Source organism: Miniopterus schreibersii (genome assembly GCF_964146895.1).
Source record: "Miniopterus schreibersii genome assembly, chromosome: 18".
NCBI lineage: Eukaryota > Metazoa > Chordata > Mammalia > Chiroptera > Miniopteridae > Miniopterus > Miniopterus schreibersii.
The window spans coordinates 7719589-7734931 of record NC_138121.1 but is presented as its reverse complement, the minus strand read 5'-3'; the positions used below and the strand labels follow the sequence as shown (position 1 = coordinate 7734931).

At 52.7% G+C, this 15343-nt stretch overlaps 2 protein-coding genes across 11 annotated transcripts in view; one reads left to right on the top strand and one right to left on the bottom strand.

The window, feature by feature from the left end:
- LOC308548373 (uncharacterized protein C19orf47) overlaps positions 1 to 7019 on the bottom strand; it is a 27579-nt gene extending 20560 nt beyond the window's left edge. For 3 of the 4 annotated variants that reach the window (XM_081119791.1, XM_081119790.1, XM_081119784.1), the window contains exons 1-3: positions 6855 to 7001; positions 6626 to 6701; positions 5958 to 6112 (exon numbers count right to left, since the gene is read on the bottom strand). In XM_081119791.1, the coding sequence (XP_080975917.1) occupies positions 5958 to 6035 (78 nt within the window). In that variant the 5' untranslated portion in view covers positions 6036 to 6112; positions 6626 to 6701; positions 6855 to 7001. Of the gene's footprint in view, positions 1 to 5957; positions 6113 to 6625; positions 6702 to 6854 lie in introns of all 4 variants that reach the window. The other variant, XM_081119789.1, reaches the window with a different exon arrangement.
- PLD3 (phospholipase D family member 3) overlaps positions 1 to 15343 on the top strand; it is a 15938-nt gene extending 595 nt beyond the window's left edge. The window contains exons 2-13 of one of the 7 annotated variants that reach the window (XM_081119779.1): positions 6596 to 6628; positions 7555 to 7776; positions 7869 to 7943; positions 8028 to 8170; positions 8624 to 8807; positions 10190 to 10310; positions 10390 to 10517; positions 11625 to 11825; positions 13262 to 13401; positions 14031 to 14196; positions 14674 to 14773; positions 14853 to 15343. In XM_081119779.1, the coding sequence (XP_080975905.1) occupies positions 7750 to 7776; positions 7869 to 7943; positions 8028 to 8170; positions 8624 to 8807; positions 10190 to 10310; positions 10390 to 10517; positions 11625 to 11825; positions 13262 to 13401; positions 14031 to 14196; positions 14674 to 14773; positions 14853 to 15040 (1473 nt within the window). In that variant the 5' untranslated portion in view covers positions 6596 to 6628; positions 7555 to 7749 and the 3' untranslated portion in view covers positions 15041 to 15343. Of the gene's footprint in view, positions 1 to 6595; positions 6629 to 6705; positions 6774 to 7049; positions 7141 to 7554; positions 7777 to 7868; positions 7944 to 8027; positions 8171 to 8623; positions 8808 to 10189; positions 10311 to 10389; positions 10518 to 11624; positions 11826 to 13261; positions 13402 to 14030; positions 14197 to 14673; positions 14774 to 14852 lie in introns of those variants that run through there. The other 6 variants (XM_081119776.1, XM_081119778.1, XM_081119780.1 and 3 more) reach the window with 6 other exon arrangements.

Below are 15343 nucleotides of genomic sequence, written 5' to 3'. Positions count from 1 at the left end.
TGCCTCTAGTTTTCCCCATAGGAACCACCCTGCCTTACAGGTTTTTTTCCCTCCACGTCTCTGTCATTTGCCCGTGTCACTACTCACATACTCGCCACCATACAGGGTAGAGCCCGTTAGCTGGGGTATGCCAGAATTCCAGCTCCACCACTAAAGCTCTGGGTAACCTTGGCTACCTAATCATTACCTTTGCAATCTGAGCTTCCTCACCTATGAAATGCACACAGGACACCTACATCAGGAGTGTTTGGGAGGATTCTGCCAGTTTATTCTTGTGTTATGTCCAGCTTGACATGGCGATTTGGACTAATATTATTATTAACCATGTCACTTTCACCTTCATCCAATCACCTTCATCACCTCTTCATTGTCGCTCTCTCCCTCCCCCTACCTCCTTCATCATTGCTGTGTCGTCAGTCACACTCCATGTATCATGCATGAGGCCTGTGCCATGGCAGCCACCCCACGTCACCATCTCCATATTGTCCTCACATCTGCCACGACACCACATTTGAGGGGGTGGCCTGTCAGCCATCACAAACCTTGCTCGTGTAAATAGTTAATTATCTCTTTACCTTGTTGGATTGAGTTATCTCTACCCCAAAAATGAGAGCATTTAGCTGGTGCTGTGGGGTGAATTGAGGAGGACTTGGTGCGGGGGAGACCATAAGTAGCTTAGACCCAGACCTCCCTTGACTTCTACAATTGAGGGTATAGAGAGATGAGGCAGGTCCCACCACACCTCAGTCAAACCTCAGCAACCCTGAATCCCCAGGTAGATTGGTAAGTATCCTATTTAGTCAGCTTGCCTGCATGAGACAGTGTAGGACAGTGTTTAGCAGTGTGTCCCTGGGGGCTGGAGCATCCTGGTTCCATTCTTGATTCTAGCACTTAAATAATTGCATGACCTGGGCAGGTGGCTTAATGTGCCTGTGCCTCAGTTGCTGCACCTGCAACATGGGAATGAAAACACAAGTTATTCACTCAACAACTATTTAGAAAGCATGTTCTACATGCCCAACCCAGTGCTAGGCACTCGGGACACATCAGAGAACAAACCTATAGACCCCTGGCCCTGTGGAGTTTACCATTGAGCAGGGAAAAGAGACAATTAGCAAACACGTAAATAGATTATAGGGTGTGTCAGGAGGGGGATGGGGACTGGATGATAGAGGTGGTAGTTTTAAATAAGGTGGTCAGAAAGATTTTCTGAGATGGTGACGTTTGAACAAAGACCCGAATTATGACAGAGAGTGACATGTCTATCTGGGGGAAAAGCATTCTAGGCAGAGAGAACAGCAAATGCAAAGTCCCTGAGGGAGGAACATGGAATGTTTAGGAATATTTAAGGGGTAGCAAGGAGGCCAGTGAGGGAGGAGAGGGCTGAGGGATGAGGTTGGCAGAGTGATGGGGGCAGATCAGCTGGGGTCTCATGGGCCATGGAGAAAACTTTAGCTTCACTATGCGTGAGGGAGGCAGGAGCCACCGGAGGAGAAGAGGGACACCATCTTATGTGACATGATGTGACCCAAAGCATCAGTGAACTACCAAGAATGGATTGGCAAGATCAGCCTGGTTGGAAGGAGAGCCAGAGTCCTCTTCTTAAAGCTGCACTCATATATCCTTTCTATTTGGGGGAAACTTCGGGAAGGGGATGTTGGTAGTTTTTGAGGGGACAAAGCCACCTGCTGGTTCATATGCTGTTGGGGAGGGAAGAAGGGAGGGCAGCTACAGACATGCAGATAATAAACAGGAGAGGCAGCTGTCCACCCCTTGGACCCTGAGGCAGCTTGGACTCCACTATTTCCTGGCTGTGTCCCTTTGTGCCAATGACTTAACCTCTCTGGGTCTTTAGTTCCTTTATCTGTTAAGTGGGGCTTTAAAAAAAAGACTGTTGTGAGAATTAAATGTATTAAGTGCTTTGATCAGTGCCTGATTCAATAAACATAAGGAACCTTACCCCCTCGCCCTACATCCCGCACTTTCACAGGCTCAGGCCTCCATCAGGGCAGCAAGGAAAAGACATTCTGTCTTATTCTGTGTTTATAAGTTGGTTTGTCAGTGTAGTGTCTTGGAAGAGAACTGAGCTCTGGGTTCAAATTCCTGGCTAACAAACAGATGCTCTGCTACCTGGGCAGTGATTTCCTTGAACCCTGCCCTGCATCTGAAAAATGGATAATGATGCTTTCTTGCCCCAGATGTGTTATTTTTTAATTCAGATATCCACCACTTTCTGTTGTAATGCCGCCACCCCCCTCCCGTTTTCATTTTCTCCAAATGTTCTGTTTCACTAATTTATCTATTGTCTCACTCCCCCCAAAGAATGTCATCTTTACCACAGATTTTTTTTTCTGTTCTGTGCTGTATCTCCAGTTTCTAAACAGGGCTTGTCAGCAAGTAGTTGCTAAATAAATACAAATTGAATAACTAGATAAATGCACTGGCCACTGAGAACCTGCTATGTACTATCCCTCTGCTGGGTAGTAATGGGGACATTAGAAGTGACTGAGACAGCCTGGCCCTGCTCTCATAGGTTTCAAAATCCAGTGGGAGAAACATCCATCACTAGGCAGTGACAGCCCAGAGTGGTAAAGGAGAACCTCAGGGGACTGTCAGAGCCCAAAAGGGGTACCTGGACCAACTAGTGGGTGAGGGAGGGCTTCCTGGAGTAGGTGGTACATGGGCTGATAGGAGTGAGCAAGATGAAAGGTGTGTGAGGCAGGAGAAGCTGTGGGAGGGCTGGTAGTAAAAGTGGTTTCAGTTCAAGGAACTGAAAGTTATTAAAAATGGCTGGGTCACAAAGGATAGTAAAAGTAAGTTATTAGGGGAAGATCATTCAGGATTCTGAGACCCACCATAAGGATCTGAGACTTTGTCCTGAGGACACTTGGGGGCCACGGAGATCTGCTGGGTGGGGATGGAGGATAAGTCAAACTCAGATGGAGGGGGAATTGGAAGGGTTGAGTGAAGGCTGGGAAGGAGGTGGCTGGAGAGTCTAGGTTGAGGCCATGGGAGAGAAAAGGGGTGGGGGGAGAGACCCTCAGGAGGCCAGCTGGACACATGGGGGGCCCAGGACAAGGCTCAGGGCTCCTGCAGAGTCAAGGAGGGCTTTCTGGAGGTGGCACACAGGCTGAGACCTGAAGGTTGGGTAGGACAGCTATCCTTGAAATGATGACCCAGGGGAGGAACAGACTTGGGGGAGATGCTAAGGACAGTTGGGGGCATAGTGAGTGTAAGAAGGTTGGGGACACCTTGGGAGAGGTGTCTAGAAGGTCATGGGACTTCCAGAGCTGGAGTTCAGGGAAGAGGTAGGAGTTGGGGATGGCTTTGAAGTCAGAGAGGGGAACTGAATCTACAGTGGTGGGGAAGGTCACGGGCCTGGCCATGTAGGGCACTAGAGGACAAAGTAAGAAGTTTACACTTTGTCCTGAAGGCAATGAGGACCCACAGGGGGGTTTTGAGGAGGGAGGGGACTTAGATTTTTGAGTTCCAAATCAGAAATATTCACCATTCATGATGGCGTTTTTTTCTCTTTACCCATTTAATTGTTTTTCAGACCAGGCACCTTCTGCGGAGGGTCCTATGAAATAAAGGTTCTACTGCTAAAAACAAAAACAAAAAAGTTTGCAAAACCAGTGCTCTGTTGGACTTAACCACAGACAACTGATTGCTCAGTCAAAGGGGTCTGCACGATCAAGGGGAACCTGCTCCTTTAAACATGAAAACATTTCAAGTTTGAGCCACACAGAAGGTCCAGGGGTTTGTGAGTTTCCTGTGGCGCGGCCTGGCCCGGGCTCGCATGTGCTTCGGCAGCTACGTGGCCACATACCCTCCTTTGCACTCAGATGGCTTGAATCAACCTTGAATTTTACTCTCTGGCTGAGTTGCCACCACCTGCTCCTACCCCATCTGTTCTGAGCTTAGGACACAAGCCGGTTATCATTGTGTGTAAAACAAGTGTTGCTAGGTCTAGAGAGACAGCTAAGAAAGTCTTTTCTCAAAGGTTTCCATTCTACTCCATTCCTTCTGTTTTTAACAGACATTTCTTGAGTGTACAGTATGCTGGGCACTGGGGGGTAGAGGAGTGAACCAGACAGACTTAGCTTTTCAAGAGACACATAGAAGATTATCTGGGATAAACTAGGGGACATACAGATCTCACCAGCCAGCTTGTATTGGAAGTTTACTGTGCTACCTGCCTGCCATGGATGGTTTCACTGACTTCCCAGCAAATGTGAGGTTGGTATATAAGTCTCCCAATGTACTGAGAATGAAAGGAAGGCTCAGAGATGCAGCGTCTTTTCCCAGTGACACACAGAGCTGAGATCTGAATGCAGGGCTATGGGACTTCGAGACCCACCCACACACACCATTTGGAGGTCTCCTAGCCACTGTGCCCCAGACAGTGTATAAAACTGTAAGATGATTCCCCTTTTATAGATGAGGCCATCCAGGGCTGAGAAGTAAAGCCCCATGCCTGAGGTGACTCACTAAGGAAATGACTGTGGGATCTGAATCCTGGACTCTCCAATCCAAAGCACTGCTGTGGAGGAGGGATCTAATCTCCCTCCCCACCCCCACCCCCACCCGAGAATGGGGTGTTCGGGGAGCTGTCCCAACATGTCTCGAAAGCCCAGTGGGTTCTGCTTCCTCCTTTTCTGCGGTCTGTGGTGTCACACAAGCAGGGAGGGTACAGGTCAAGAGGATGGAAGATTCTGTGGGCTGGAGGGGGAACACTTGCTGGCTGAGGTGCAAGGAGGTAGAGCATAAGAACCAGTCATTGCACTGGAGTCCCGTGGGGGCTTCTAGGAACCTGGGGACACAGGAGACAAGCCGAGGGCAATGCCAGCACCTGCCAGCCTGACTTTGTCACCCCTGCTACTCCGGCCCACCTTGTTTCACCCTGCCTGCTCCCCCCAGGGATCTGGAGATGGGGAGCGCTGGATACTTCTCCAGCTGAACTCAGTCCTTCTCTGGAGACTGGGATGTGGGGGAAGGGACACCCCAGCTAGGAGCCAGAGCCTCATAGTTTAACTTCCATAGAAGTCCTATGTGCATTTTAAAAAGTAAATAGTAACTGAAATGCAACCATCTTGGCAGAGTTTAGGGGTGGTAATGATGCCTTTTTTCTTTTTCGGCTGTTAGCCTTGACACACCAGATTTATTGAGAACCTCTTGCATGCAACTGAAGATCATGCCCTTTGCCGGAATCAAACCTGGGATCCTTCGGTCCACGGGCCAGCACTCTAACCACTGAGCAAAACCAGCCAGGGCTACTGATATTTTTTTGGGGGGGGTCTGTCTTTCCTCGTGTCTGTTTTGGTCACAGCATTATCCCCAGTGCCTAAAACAATACCAAGTATACAGATACTCATAAATATGTGTAAAATTCATGAACAACCTTGTGAAAAGCAAGTGCTATTGTTACCATGCCCATTTTGCAGATGGAGAAACTAAGACATAGATAGATACATTGCCATTTTCAAGGTCAAACGGTCACATAAGTGTGAAGGCTCATATTCAAATGGGATATCTGGCTCTGGAACCCACCTCTCCAATACTAGTGTTCTTTTTAAACACCACAGGCGTTTTGCTTTGATGAAAATACAACAGAAGTTAAAATTAAACCCCTCATTACAGATCCTGTGATCACTATACAATTTCAAAGCCAAAAGGTCACTAAATTTCAGTGAACTTTCTCTATTTTCTTTCTATTTTTGGTTTATTAGCAGTCATCCCAGTTCCCCAGCCTCAGGGTGCTCGGTCCTATCCCTCACCTCTCTAAGCCTCACTGTTCCCTCCGTTTTGCTCTTCACCTCCACTTCTCTCATTTCACATCTGCTGTTCCAACGCCTTAGTCTTAATACATTTCTCACCAAGGCCTTTGCAAATAAGTAAAAGGCAAGTTTCCTGCCCCACGCCCCCCTCCTCCACCCTGAAACCCTGCTGCCAACCACCTTTAAGACTGTTATCTCCGTGTTATCTTCTGCTTCTGGTGACCCCTGGCATTTCAAATAACCTTGGTCCGTTGCCATTTCTTGCTGGATCCGTTTGCCCCATCTCCATTAGTCTCGGTGCAATGAGAGGAGGGGTCAAGCTGAGCTCTGGCATCCTGAAAATAGGAGTACAGTAAATGCAACCCATCCCCAAGTCCCACTCTCAAGGCAACCACTTCTGACATTTTTTCTTCTCTCAACGATATACTTTTATGCATTTATCTAACTTCCTGCCTGGCTCTGGGGGAGGGGCTCTTGCCCCTCTATCATTGACAGAAGCGGGCGGGGAAGGGTTCTCTAATGTATATCTGCAGTTATGGCCTTAAATCCTCCTAGGGAACTGAGACTGGGAGGTGAGAAATCCAGCCTATCCCTCCAGCCAGAGCCTGGATTCAGAACCAGATTTTTTTAAATCCCTATAGGTTGACTTAAAAAAAAAAAAAAAATCAAATACAAAGAGACTCCAACAGAAAACCCACCGTCTCCCTCCCCCACCCCGCTCTTCCCCTCCCAGCGCGTGGGCTGTTACTCAACCTTGATGTCTCCATTTTATTGCATAAGTTTTCAAACCATTAATTTGTGTGTTTATGTTTGACTAGGCAATGCATACCCGTGGCTCAAAAACTCACAAGGTTTGTAGACGAGAAAAGATGTGGCCTTTCTTTCTTTTAAAATCCTCACCCAAGGATACGTTTTTCATTGATTCTAGAGAGAGGGAGAAAGAAACACCCGTGGGTTGCCCGCAGAAGCACCCCTGCCGGCACGAGCAGCGCCTAGGTGTGTGCTCGGCCCGGGATCCAACCGCAGCCTTTCTGCTTCACCGCAGGCGCTCCAACCAACGCGGCCTTTTCTCTTTACCTGTGGCTTCCCTTCCCCGCACAGGCGGCTCTCGGGTGGGGTGTAGCAAAGCCCATCCCCCAGCCATGCACTCTCCCCACGCGGCCAGCTCGGCGGGACCCTACCTGGGGCGCTCGCCCCCCTGCTCGCCGCTGAGACGCGGGACTCGCGCAGACTCGCTGCTGCGGGGGGCGGATCCGCAGGAGTCCCCGCCTCCCTTCCCCTCGCCCCTGCTCAGCCTGTTGGGGCAGAAGCTGGGGCCCCGCGGAGGCAGCCGCTTGCAGACTAAGGCCGAGGCCCCTCCGGGGTAGGGTAGGCAGGATGGTCGGGGGCCGGGGCTGGGAGCTGGCGGGGAGGCCGGGATGGTCCTGGGCTCCCGGCCTGAGCTAGCTGGTGGGTACCTGAGGGTGCGACAGAGGAGCCACCTGGAGAATGCCCCCTGGGTCGTCCCAGGGCTGGGAAAAGATAGGCATAAAGATTTGGGGCTCCGCTGAGCCCATGCGGAGCTGTCTCTTTGGGAATGTCTAGATTAGAACTCAGAGAAGGGAAGGTGCTAATGGGGAGCAGGGTCGGAGCTCAGGCGACGGGGCAGGGTGAGCCCTACAAGGGCAGCAGCCGGGCTACCGCAGGTTGCTGGGGAGAAGCAGAGGCTAGAGCTTGAGGAATTTCGAAATCCCTGCTGACCAGGGTCTGCTTCCTCCTTTTGGACTGGCGGGCGCAGTGCCAGTGACCCCCGTGATCACCAACAGTAAACCCAGTGGATCTCGTGAGCCCCAAGACTCATCTGCCTTCTATGATGTCTTCCAACAGCCCAGAACACCCCCACACAGTGCCAGCTTTTGTTCCCACAGTTTGGAGACCCTGATACGCCCACCTTCCCACCTGCACTCCGCGTTTCCCTTGGCCGCCTGGCAAGATGAAGCCTAAACTGATGTATCAGGAGGTAGGTGGATGGGGCCCCACTGGGGAGGGACTGGGTGCAGTTGAGAGTGAGGGCTCCCCGGTCACCCCCAAACCATCCCTGTTGTTTCTCAGCTGAAGGTGCCTACTGAGGAGCCTGCCGGCGAGCTGCCCATGAATGAGATCGAGGCATGGAAGGCTGCCGAGAAGGTAGGAGCCCACCGCCACCCTCAGCCTGTCTCGGGCATGGGCTGGGCTGTCCCCCCTGGGCTGGCTGACTGCCTCTTCCCACAGAAAGCCCGCTGGGTCCTGCTGGTCCTCATCCTGGCAGTTGTGGGTTTCGGTGCCCTGATGACTCAGCTATTCTTATGGGAATACGGCGACTTGCATCTCTTTGGGCCCAACCAGCGCCCAGAGCCCTGCTATGACCCCTGCGAGTAAGTGGGGAGCCTCAGATGGTGGGGGGAGGGGCCCTGACAGGCCAGGGACCCTTAGACCAGGCAGGGCCTGCACTCAGCATCACCCAGTGCCCATGACTGTGAAGTGATCATAGACTCCCAAGTGCACCTTCACAGGTTCTTCCCTCCATGCCCATCCCCATCCCCATCCCCCCCAGCTGTTCCCATGGCAACCACAGCATCATCTGCTATCCAGGTCTGTGAAGAGACAGGCACACACAGACACACAGAGCATCCTCCATCCACCTCTGTGGATGGCATCCACATATGCACCTTCTTTTCACACCTCTAGACCGACAAATGCATGAACTCAGAGAATCACGAGTACAGGCACACACAATACACAGTCTTCCATCCTCTGTGGGCAGACAAGTGAGCCGGTGGTCTCCAGCCCCCTATGGCTGATACCGCCCCTCCCCCTGCATCCCACAGAGCAGTGCTGGTGGAGAGTATCCCCGAGGGCCTGGACTTCCCCAGTGCTTCCACTAGCAACCCTTCCACCAGCCAGGCTTGGCTGGGCCTGCTCGCTGGGGCCCACAGCAGCCTGGACATCGCCTCCTTCTACTGGACCCTCACCAACAATGACACCCACACTCAGGAGCCCTCTGCCCAGCAGGTACCTGGCAACCTGGGCCCTAGTGGACAGCAGGAGGACCGTGGGAGGCATTGGGAATGGGGGTAAAAGGGGTTTCCCTGCAACCCAGGAGACAGGTAGGCATGTCTCATACAACGGGTTGGACGGAGGTGTTTGGAAGCAACAGTCTTTACATGGCCCCCTGGACCAGGGGCATTTGTCCTGGTTATCTATAGGCCTCTGAATGTATATGGATGTGGTTACAAAGGATTAGACTGGCAAATGTCGCTTACCCCCAAGCTGCCCCAACCCTGTCACATGAGGAAATGGAAGAGCAGAGTGAAAAACAGCCCTTCTAGCCAGGCTGCTGCTTACCAGCTGTGTGACCTTGGGCAGGTCACTTCTCCTGACAGCCTTCAGTTTCCTCATCTGTGTAATGGGGCCAGTATATAGCACTCAGCCCTTGTGAGGATGAAACGGCTAATCCATGCATATAATAGCCCTTTGTAAGAATTATATTTTAGTAATTTTAAATATATATATATATATATATATATATATATATATATATATATATATCTTTATTGATTTCAGAGAGAGGAAGGGAGAAGGGGAGAGAGATAGAAACATCAATGATGACAGAGTCATTGATTGGCTGTCTCCCGCATGCCCCCGACTAGGGATCGAGCCCACAACCTGGGCATGTGCCCTGACAGAATCAACCGCGATCTCCTGGATCATAGGTCAGTGCTCAACTGCTGAGCATATCTGCCAGGTTATAAGCATTTTTTATTACAATATTCTTGTTATGGTCTGCTGACAAACTTAAAAACCATAAAGCTTCAAGGTTTGGAAAGAAACTGCCTAGGTGGATCACCCCTTCATTGAAAAAAACAGACGTTTCCCCTTTTTTTCCCCCTCTCTGCTGCCTCAATCTGTGAGAAATGGGCTTAAAATTTATTAACATTGTGGGACTTCTTAAGCAATGCTTAAAAAAAAGTTACGAAAGTCAGAAATGATAGGAGCTCACACTCCCTGCTGGCTCCCACTGGAGTGGTTCAAAGCACAGGCTTAGCAGGCAGTCTGGGCTCAAATCCTGCTTCACCACTGAATCCTCCGGAGCTCGGTTTCCTCATCTGCACCTTGAGGATATTACTCAGACCTGCCTCATGGATGAGAGTGGTGAGACTTCAATGAGTTTAGATGTGAAAGGGCTTAGAACAGGCCCCCCTCACAGTAGGACTCAGGTAATCATGAGCTGTTACTATTACTGTTATTGGCATCACCAAGCCTCACTTGTACCTTCCCGGACCCCCAGCCTGATCTCATCTGGAAGCCCAGTCTCAGAACAACCCCGTGGGGGTGCTACATGGGGTTGGAGAGCTGGCTGACCCAGCCCCTCAGAGGCTTTTATCTCCCCACAGGGCGAGGAGGTCCTCAGGCAGCTCCAGGCCCTGGCACCTCGAGGTGTGAAGGTTCGCATTGCTGTGAGCAAGCCCAGTGGTCCCCAGCCCCAGGCAGACCTGCAGGCCCTGTTGCAAAGCGGTGAGCTAGGGGCAGCTGGGGGTGGGCTGGGCCTGGGCTATCCAAGCCAGCCCCTGACCGCCACCCCTGTTGGTTGCAGGTGCCCAGGTCCGCATGGTGGACATGCAGAAGCTGACCCATGGCGTCCTGCACACCAAGTTCTGGGTGGTGGACCAGACCCACTTCTACATTGGCAGTGCCAACATGGACTGGCGCTCCCTAACCCAGGTCTGCCTGCACCCAGCCTGCCCACCTTTCCAGGCCACTCCCTGCTCCACAGGTGTCCAGCCTCCAGCTACACCCCTCTTCAGTCCCAGAGTTCTCTATCCAGTCCACAACAGCTTCCTTCCCATTTCCTACCAGGAACATCCCCACGTCCAGCCCTCTATTGCCCTCTGCCTGCTCATGGAAGCCTGGAGCTTTCTCTCATCCCCAGTGACAGCTGCCAGCCCCTGTGCAGGGCATTCAAGGCCCTGTTCACCCATTTGGCCTTTATTATTTATTCTTCTAATGCCTCCTCTAAGCCCAGCTCTGTTCTGGGTAATGCTGGGAACACGGTGGTAACAGATGGACCTCTCAGAACTCCCAGTCCAGTGCAGAGACAGGCAGTCACCAGGCAGTGTCAGCCCAGAATCAAGGCTGGGGTAGGGGAAGCACAAGCAGAGGGGTCCAGGCCAGGATGGCGCCCCAACCTGGGATATCAGGGAAGGGCTCCCAAAGGAGGTGATAACTCATCTGACAACTGAAGGATCTGCAGGAATCAGCACAAGACAGGAAAGAGGGTATAGCTCAGGCAGTGATCATTTGCTCAGCCCCTAATCTCACCGACTCCTCGGGGAGATGCTGAACCTGCAGCTGTGGCTGAGACATCCTGGTTACTGTCCTCCCAGTCCAATGGGGAGACAGGTTTGTCACCAGAGAGAGTGATGAGGGAAGCCCAAGGGACCATGAGAGCCTAGAGGAATGCCTGAAGTAGTCTGGGCCATCAAGGGAGGCTTCCTAGAGGAGGAAACTGTCAGCTGAAACCTAAGAATGAGTAGGAGCTCCCTCACTGTGCGGTAGAAGCAACAGCATATGCAAAAGTTGAGGAAACCTGGAGCTTGGAATGACATTGATTTTCACAAAAACTTGACTCAAGGTATTAGTCTTGAGACAAGTTCATGCCCGTCCCAGGGCTTTAGATGGGGGACTGGGGGATGGAACTGAGGGGCAAAAAGAAGGGAGATGGACAGAGAGGGGGAGATTGAGAGGCATGAGAAGGAATGAGGGCTGCTGGTGTCCATGTCACCTTGGACACCAGGCCACTACTCCAGGCTCAGCACTGCCCTCCCACAGGTCAAGGAGCTGGGCGTGGTCATGTACAACTGCAGCTGTCTAGCCCGAGACCTAACCAAGATCTTCGAGGCCTACTGGTACCTGGGCCAGGAGGGCAGCTCCATCCCATCAACCTGGCCCCGATCCTATGACACCCTCTACAATCAAGAGACACCAATGGAGATCTGCCTCAACGGCACCCCTGCTCTGGCCTATCTGGCAGTGAGTCTGCAGGAAGAGGGGCCTGTCATGCCCTCGCCACATGCCCTCACTCACAACCTCCATCCAGCCTCCTGGGAGCCCAGGGATTGGTGGGGAGGGGGTTCCTGACCACTAGCTCTCATTCCTGCTCACTCTGCTTAGTCAGTGGCCTGGACTATGTCCCAACCTCCCTAGGCCTCAGTTTCATCTAGAAAATCGATATCACAATGTTTACAATCTCTTAGGGCTTGCATGGACCCAGGCATACCTTCTCATTAGTCCTAAATCCAGTTGAAAATTCAGTCCCTCAGTCCCATTAGCCACATTTCAAGTGCTCAGCAGTCACATGTAGCAAGCAGCTGCCACATTGGACAGTGCAGGACAGTGCAGGTACAGAAACATTTCCTTCTCTGCAGAAAGTTCTATTGGACAGTGTCAGCTATCGCCTGTGGCAGATACTGAGCACTCTAGACAAAGCACTGCTGTTTTTGTGTGTGGGGGTTTTTCTTAATTTTAAAAAAATATTTTTTTTTATTGGGTTTTTGGTGTGTGTTTTTTTTTAGAGAGAGGAGGGGAGAGGAAGAGAAAGATAGAAACATTGATGAGAGAAAAACATCAACATTGATAAGCTGCCTCCTGCACACCTCCTGCTGGGAATCAAGCTCAAAACCCAGGCATGTGCCATGACTGGGAATTGAACCCATGACCTTTTGGTCTATGGGACGACACTCCAACCGAGTCACACCTGCCAGGACAAGGCACTGCTCTTTTTAGCTATTGATATTTTCACTAGTTTGTGTGGCCAACCTCACCCCCTTCAGTCCCCCGAAACAAGTCATCTGGCCAAGCCCAGTCATTCTGGAGGGCCACACAAAGGCACGTGGATGCTGGGGTCCTATGCTCCAGGGTTCTCCCTCTCAGAGCCTGAGTTTGCTCGCCTGTCATGAAAATGGAGAGAGCTGGGTAAAGGGCCTGGTGTGGCACGGGCACACGAGGAGTGCCATCAGGGGGGCCTGTGAGTGAGTCAGGGATGAAAGCAATTAGAGCAGAGGTCCTCAGACCTGAGCATGCATCAGAACCACCAGGAGTGCTGTAAAACCCAGCACTCCCTCGGCATGCCATGTGTGGCAAGGCCAAAGAACTTGGAATTCTAATGAGTTCCCAGGTGATACTGTCAGTGCTGGAGCAGGGACCTTTTGTCATGAACCACTGGGTTAAATCATAAATTCTGGAACCAGACAGCCTAGGTTCAAATCCTGGATCCATTTATCAGCTGTGTGACTCTGGCCTCAGTTTCCTCACCTATGAAATGGCATCATAATCATCCCTCCCCTTCATTGAGGCTGAGAATTCAGTGAGACTGCAGGACCTGGCTAGTGAGGAGCTGTCTGTACATGGGGTCCATTGCGGTGGCACCCCTGGTACAGCACATGTCTTGACTGTCCCTTTGCCCCTAGAGTGCACCCCCGCCACTGTGTCCTAGTGGTCGGACCCCAGACTTGAAGGCTCTGCTCAACGTGGTGGACAGTGCCCGGAGTTTCATCTATATCGCAGTCATGAACTACCTGCCCACCATGGAGTTCTCCCACCCTCGCAGGTACTGCTGGGTGTGTGCACAGGGCCTGGGGCGGGGAGCCCTGAGGGTGGAAGAGGAGTGGGAGAGGAAGGGAAGGGGCTCAGAAAGCAGCCAGTGGAGCCAAAGCAAGGGGACGATGGAGGGGAAGCAATGGGGAGAGGCAGAGAAGACGGGTAACAGGGAGAGGGGGTCTCAGTGCTCGAGCCAGGGGAAAAAGGGACAGAAAAAGATGAGAATTTTGGTGTTAGGGGGCTGAGATGAGGACTGGAGGCCAGAGGCAGGGATGCAGGATTTCTGGGGGTAGGAAGCCGGGAGCACGGGCTAGAGACGGATGAGGGCTTGGGGAATGGGCGCTAAGAGTTTTCAGGTTTGGGGCAGTAGGGTTGAGGGACTCAGAGAAAGTAGTCTGGGGGCAGCAGACAAGATGATGGAAAAACTGGGTTTGGGGGGACAGGAATAGGAGCCAGAATCAGGGAGCAGAGGATGTGGTACTTAAGGAGGCAAGAACAGGACTGGGAGCCAGAGATGGGTGATCTGAGGGTTTGGGGGCTCTCAGAAGCTGAAGCAGGGCCCAGGCCTGGCTTCTTAAAGCTGAGGGTAAGGCTTATGGATAGAGCCACCCTCCGTACCCTGCACCCCCCCCCCTCAAGGTTCTGGCCAGCCATCGACGACGGGCTGCGGCGGGCAGCCTATGAGCGGGGCATCAAGGTGCGCCTGCTGGTCAGCTGCTGGGGACACTCTGAGCCGTCCATGCGGGCCTTCCTGCTCTCCCTGGCTGCCCTGCGTGACAACCACACCCACTCTGACATCCAGGTGGTAAGCACCTGCCACAGACCGGCTCCTTAGCCCCTGTGCTGGGCAGTACTGGGCACACAGTGCTTGTGGAGCTCGTCCGTCATCTAACAGAGAAACCCAGAATGAACTGCGCGGTGATGGGGAGACCATAAGTCACGCCCAGATTTGGGGGGAACAGGGTAGAGGACTCAGGATGGGATGGGGGGCCCAGAGGAAATACTTGCCCCAGCCTGAGGGATCATGGACAACTGTCTGGAAAAGGGGACATCTGAGGTGAGACCTAAGGGACCATTTCAGAGGAGTCCCTCTAGGAGCCATTCTAGAGGGGATGGGTGGCAAAAGTGACTGGGTCCTCCCAGCCAGTGTTGACTGAAGCCCACAAGGTTTCCGGGGACTCCCCAGTCCTTCAGACCTGGCCCCACTCTCCACCGCAGACCCTAGGGCTTCTCTAACCCCCGCTGCATCTCCTGCTCCTTTCCATTCTCCCCTCTCCCCCAGAAATTCTTTGTGGTCCCTGCGGACGAGGCCCAGGCCCGGATCCCATATGCCCGAGTCAACCACAACAAGTACATGGTGACTGAACGTGCCGCCTACATTGGTGAGTGTCAGCACCGCCAGAGGGATGGGAGAGGGGGTCCAGGCACTGCCACAGGCCCTGACTGCCCCCTGCCCCGTAGGAACCTCCAACTGGTCTGGCAGCTACTTCACAGAGACGACGGGCACCTCGCTGCTGGTGACACAGAATGGGCAGGGCGGCCTGCGGAGCCAGCTGGAGGCTGTTTTCCTGAGGGACTGGGACTCCCCTTACAGCCATGACCTCGACACCTCAGCCGAGAGCGTGGGCAATGCCTGTCGCCTGCTCTGAGGCCTGTCCCAGTGGATAGGCTGAGGCCTTCAAGGCCCCCATAGACCCAGATGTCCTGGGTCATGGTCCCTGTCCCCATGCTCCCGCTTCTGCCTGTCCCATTGTGGCTCCACAGGCCCCCTTGCTCTCCCACCTCTACCTCCACCCCTGCTGGCCTGACGCTGTGGCCCCAGGTCCCAGCCAAGCTGGGGGAAGGGTCAGCCCCAGAAGAAGTGGGGGTGCATGCTGGGCCAGCCTCTCCGGCCCACCCCCTTCCCAGGGCAAAGAGGGCCCAGGGTTATAAGTAAATAACTTGTCTGTACA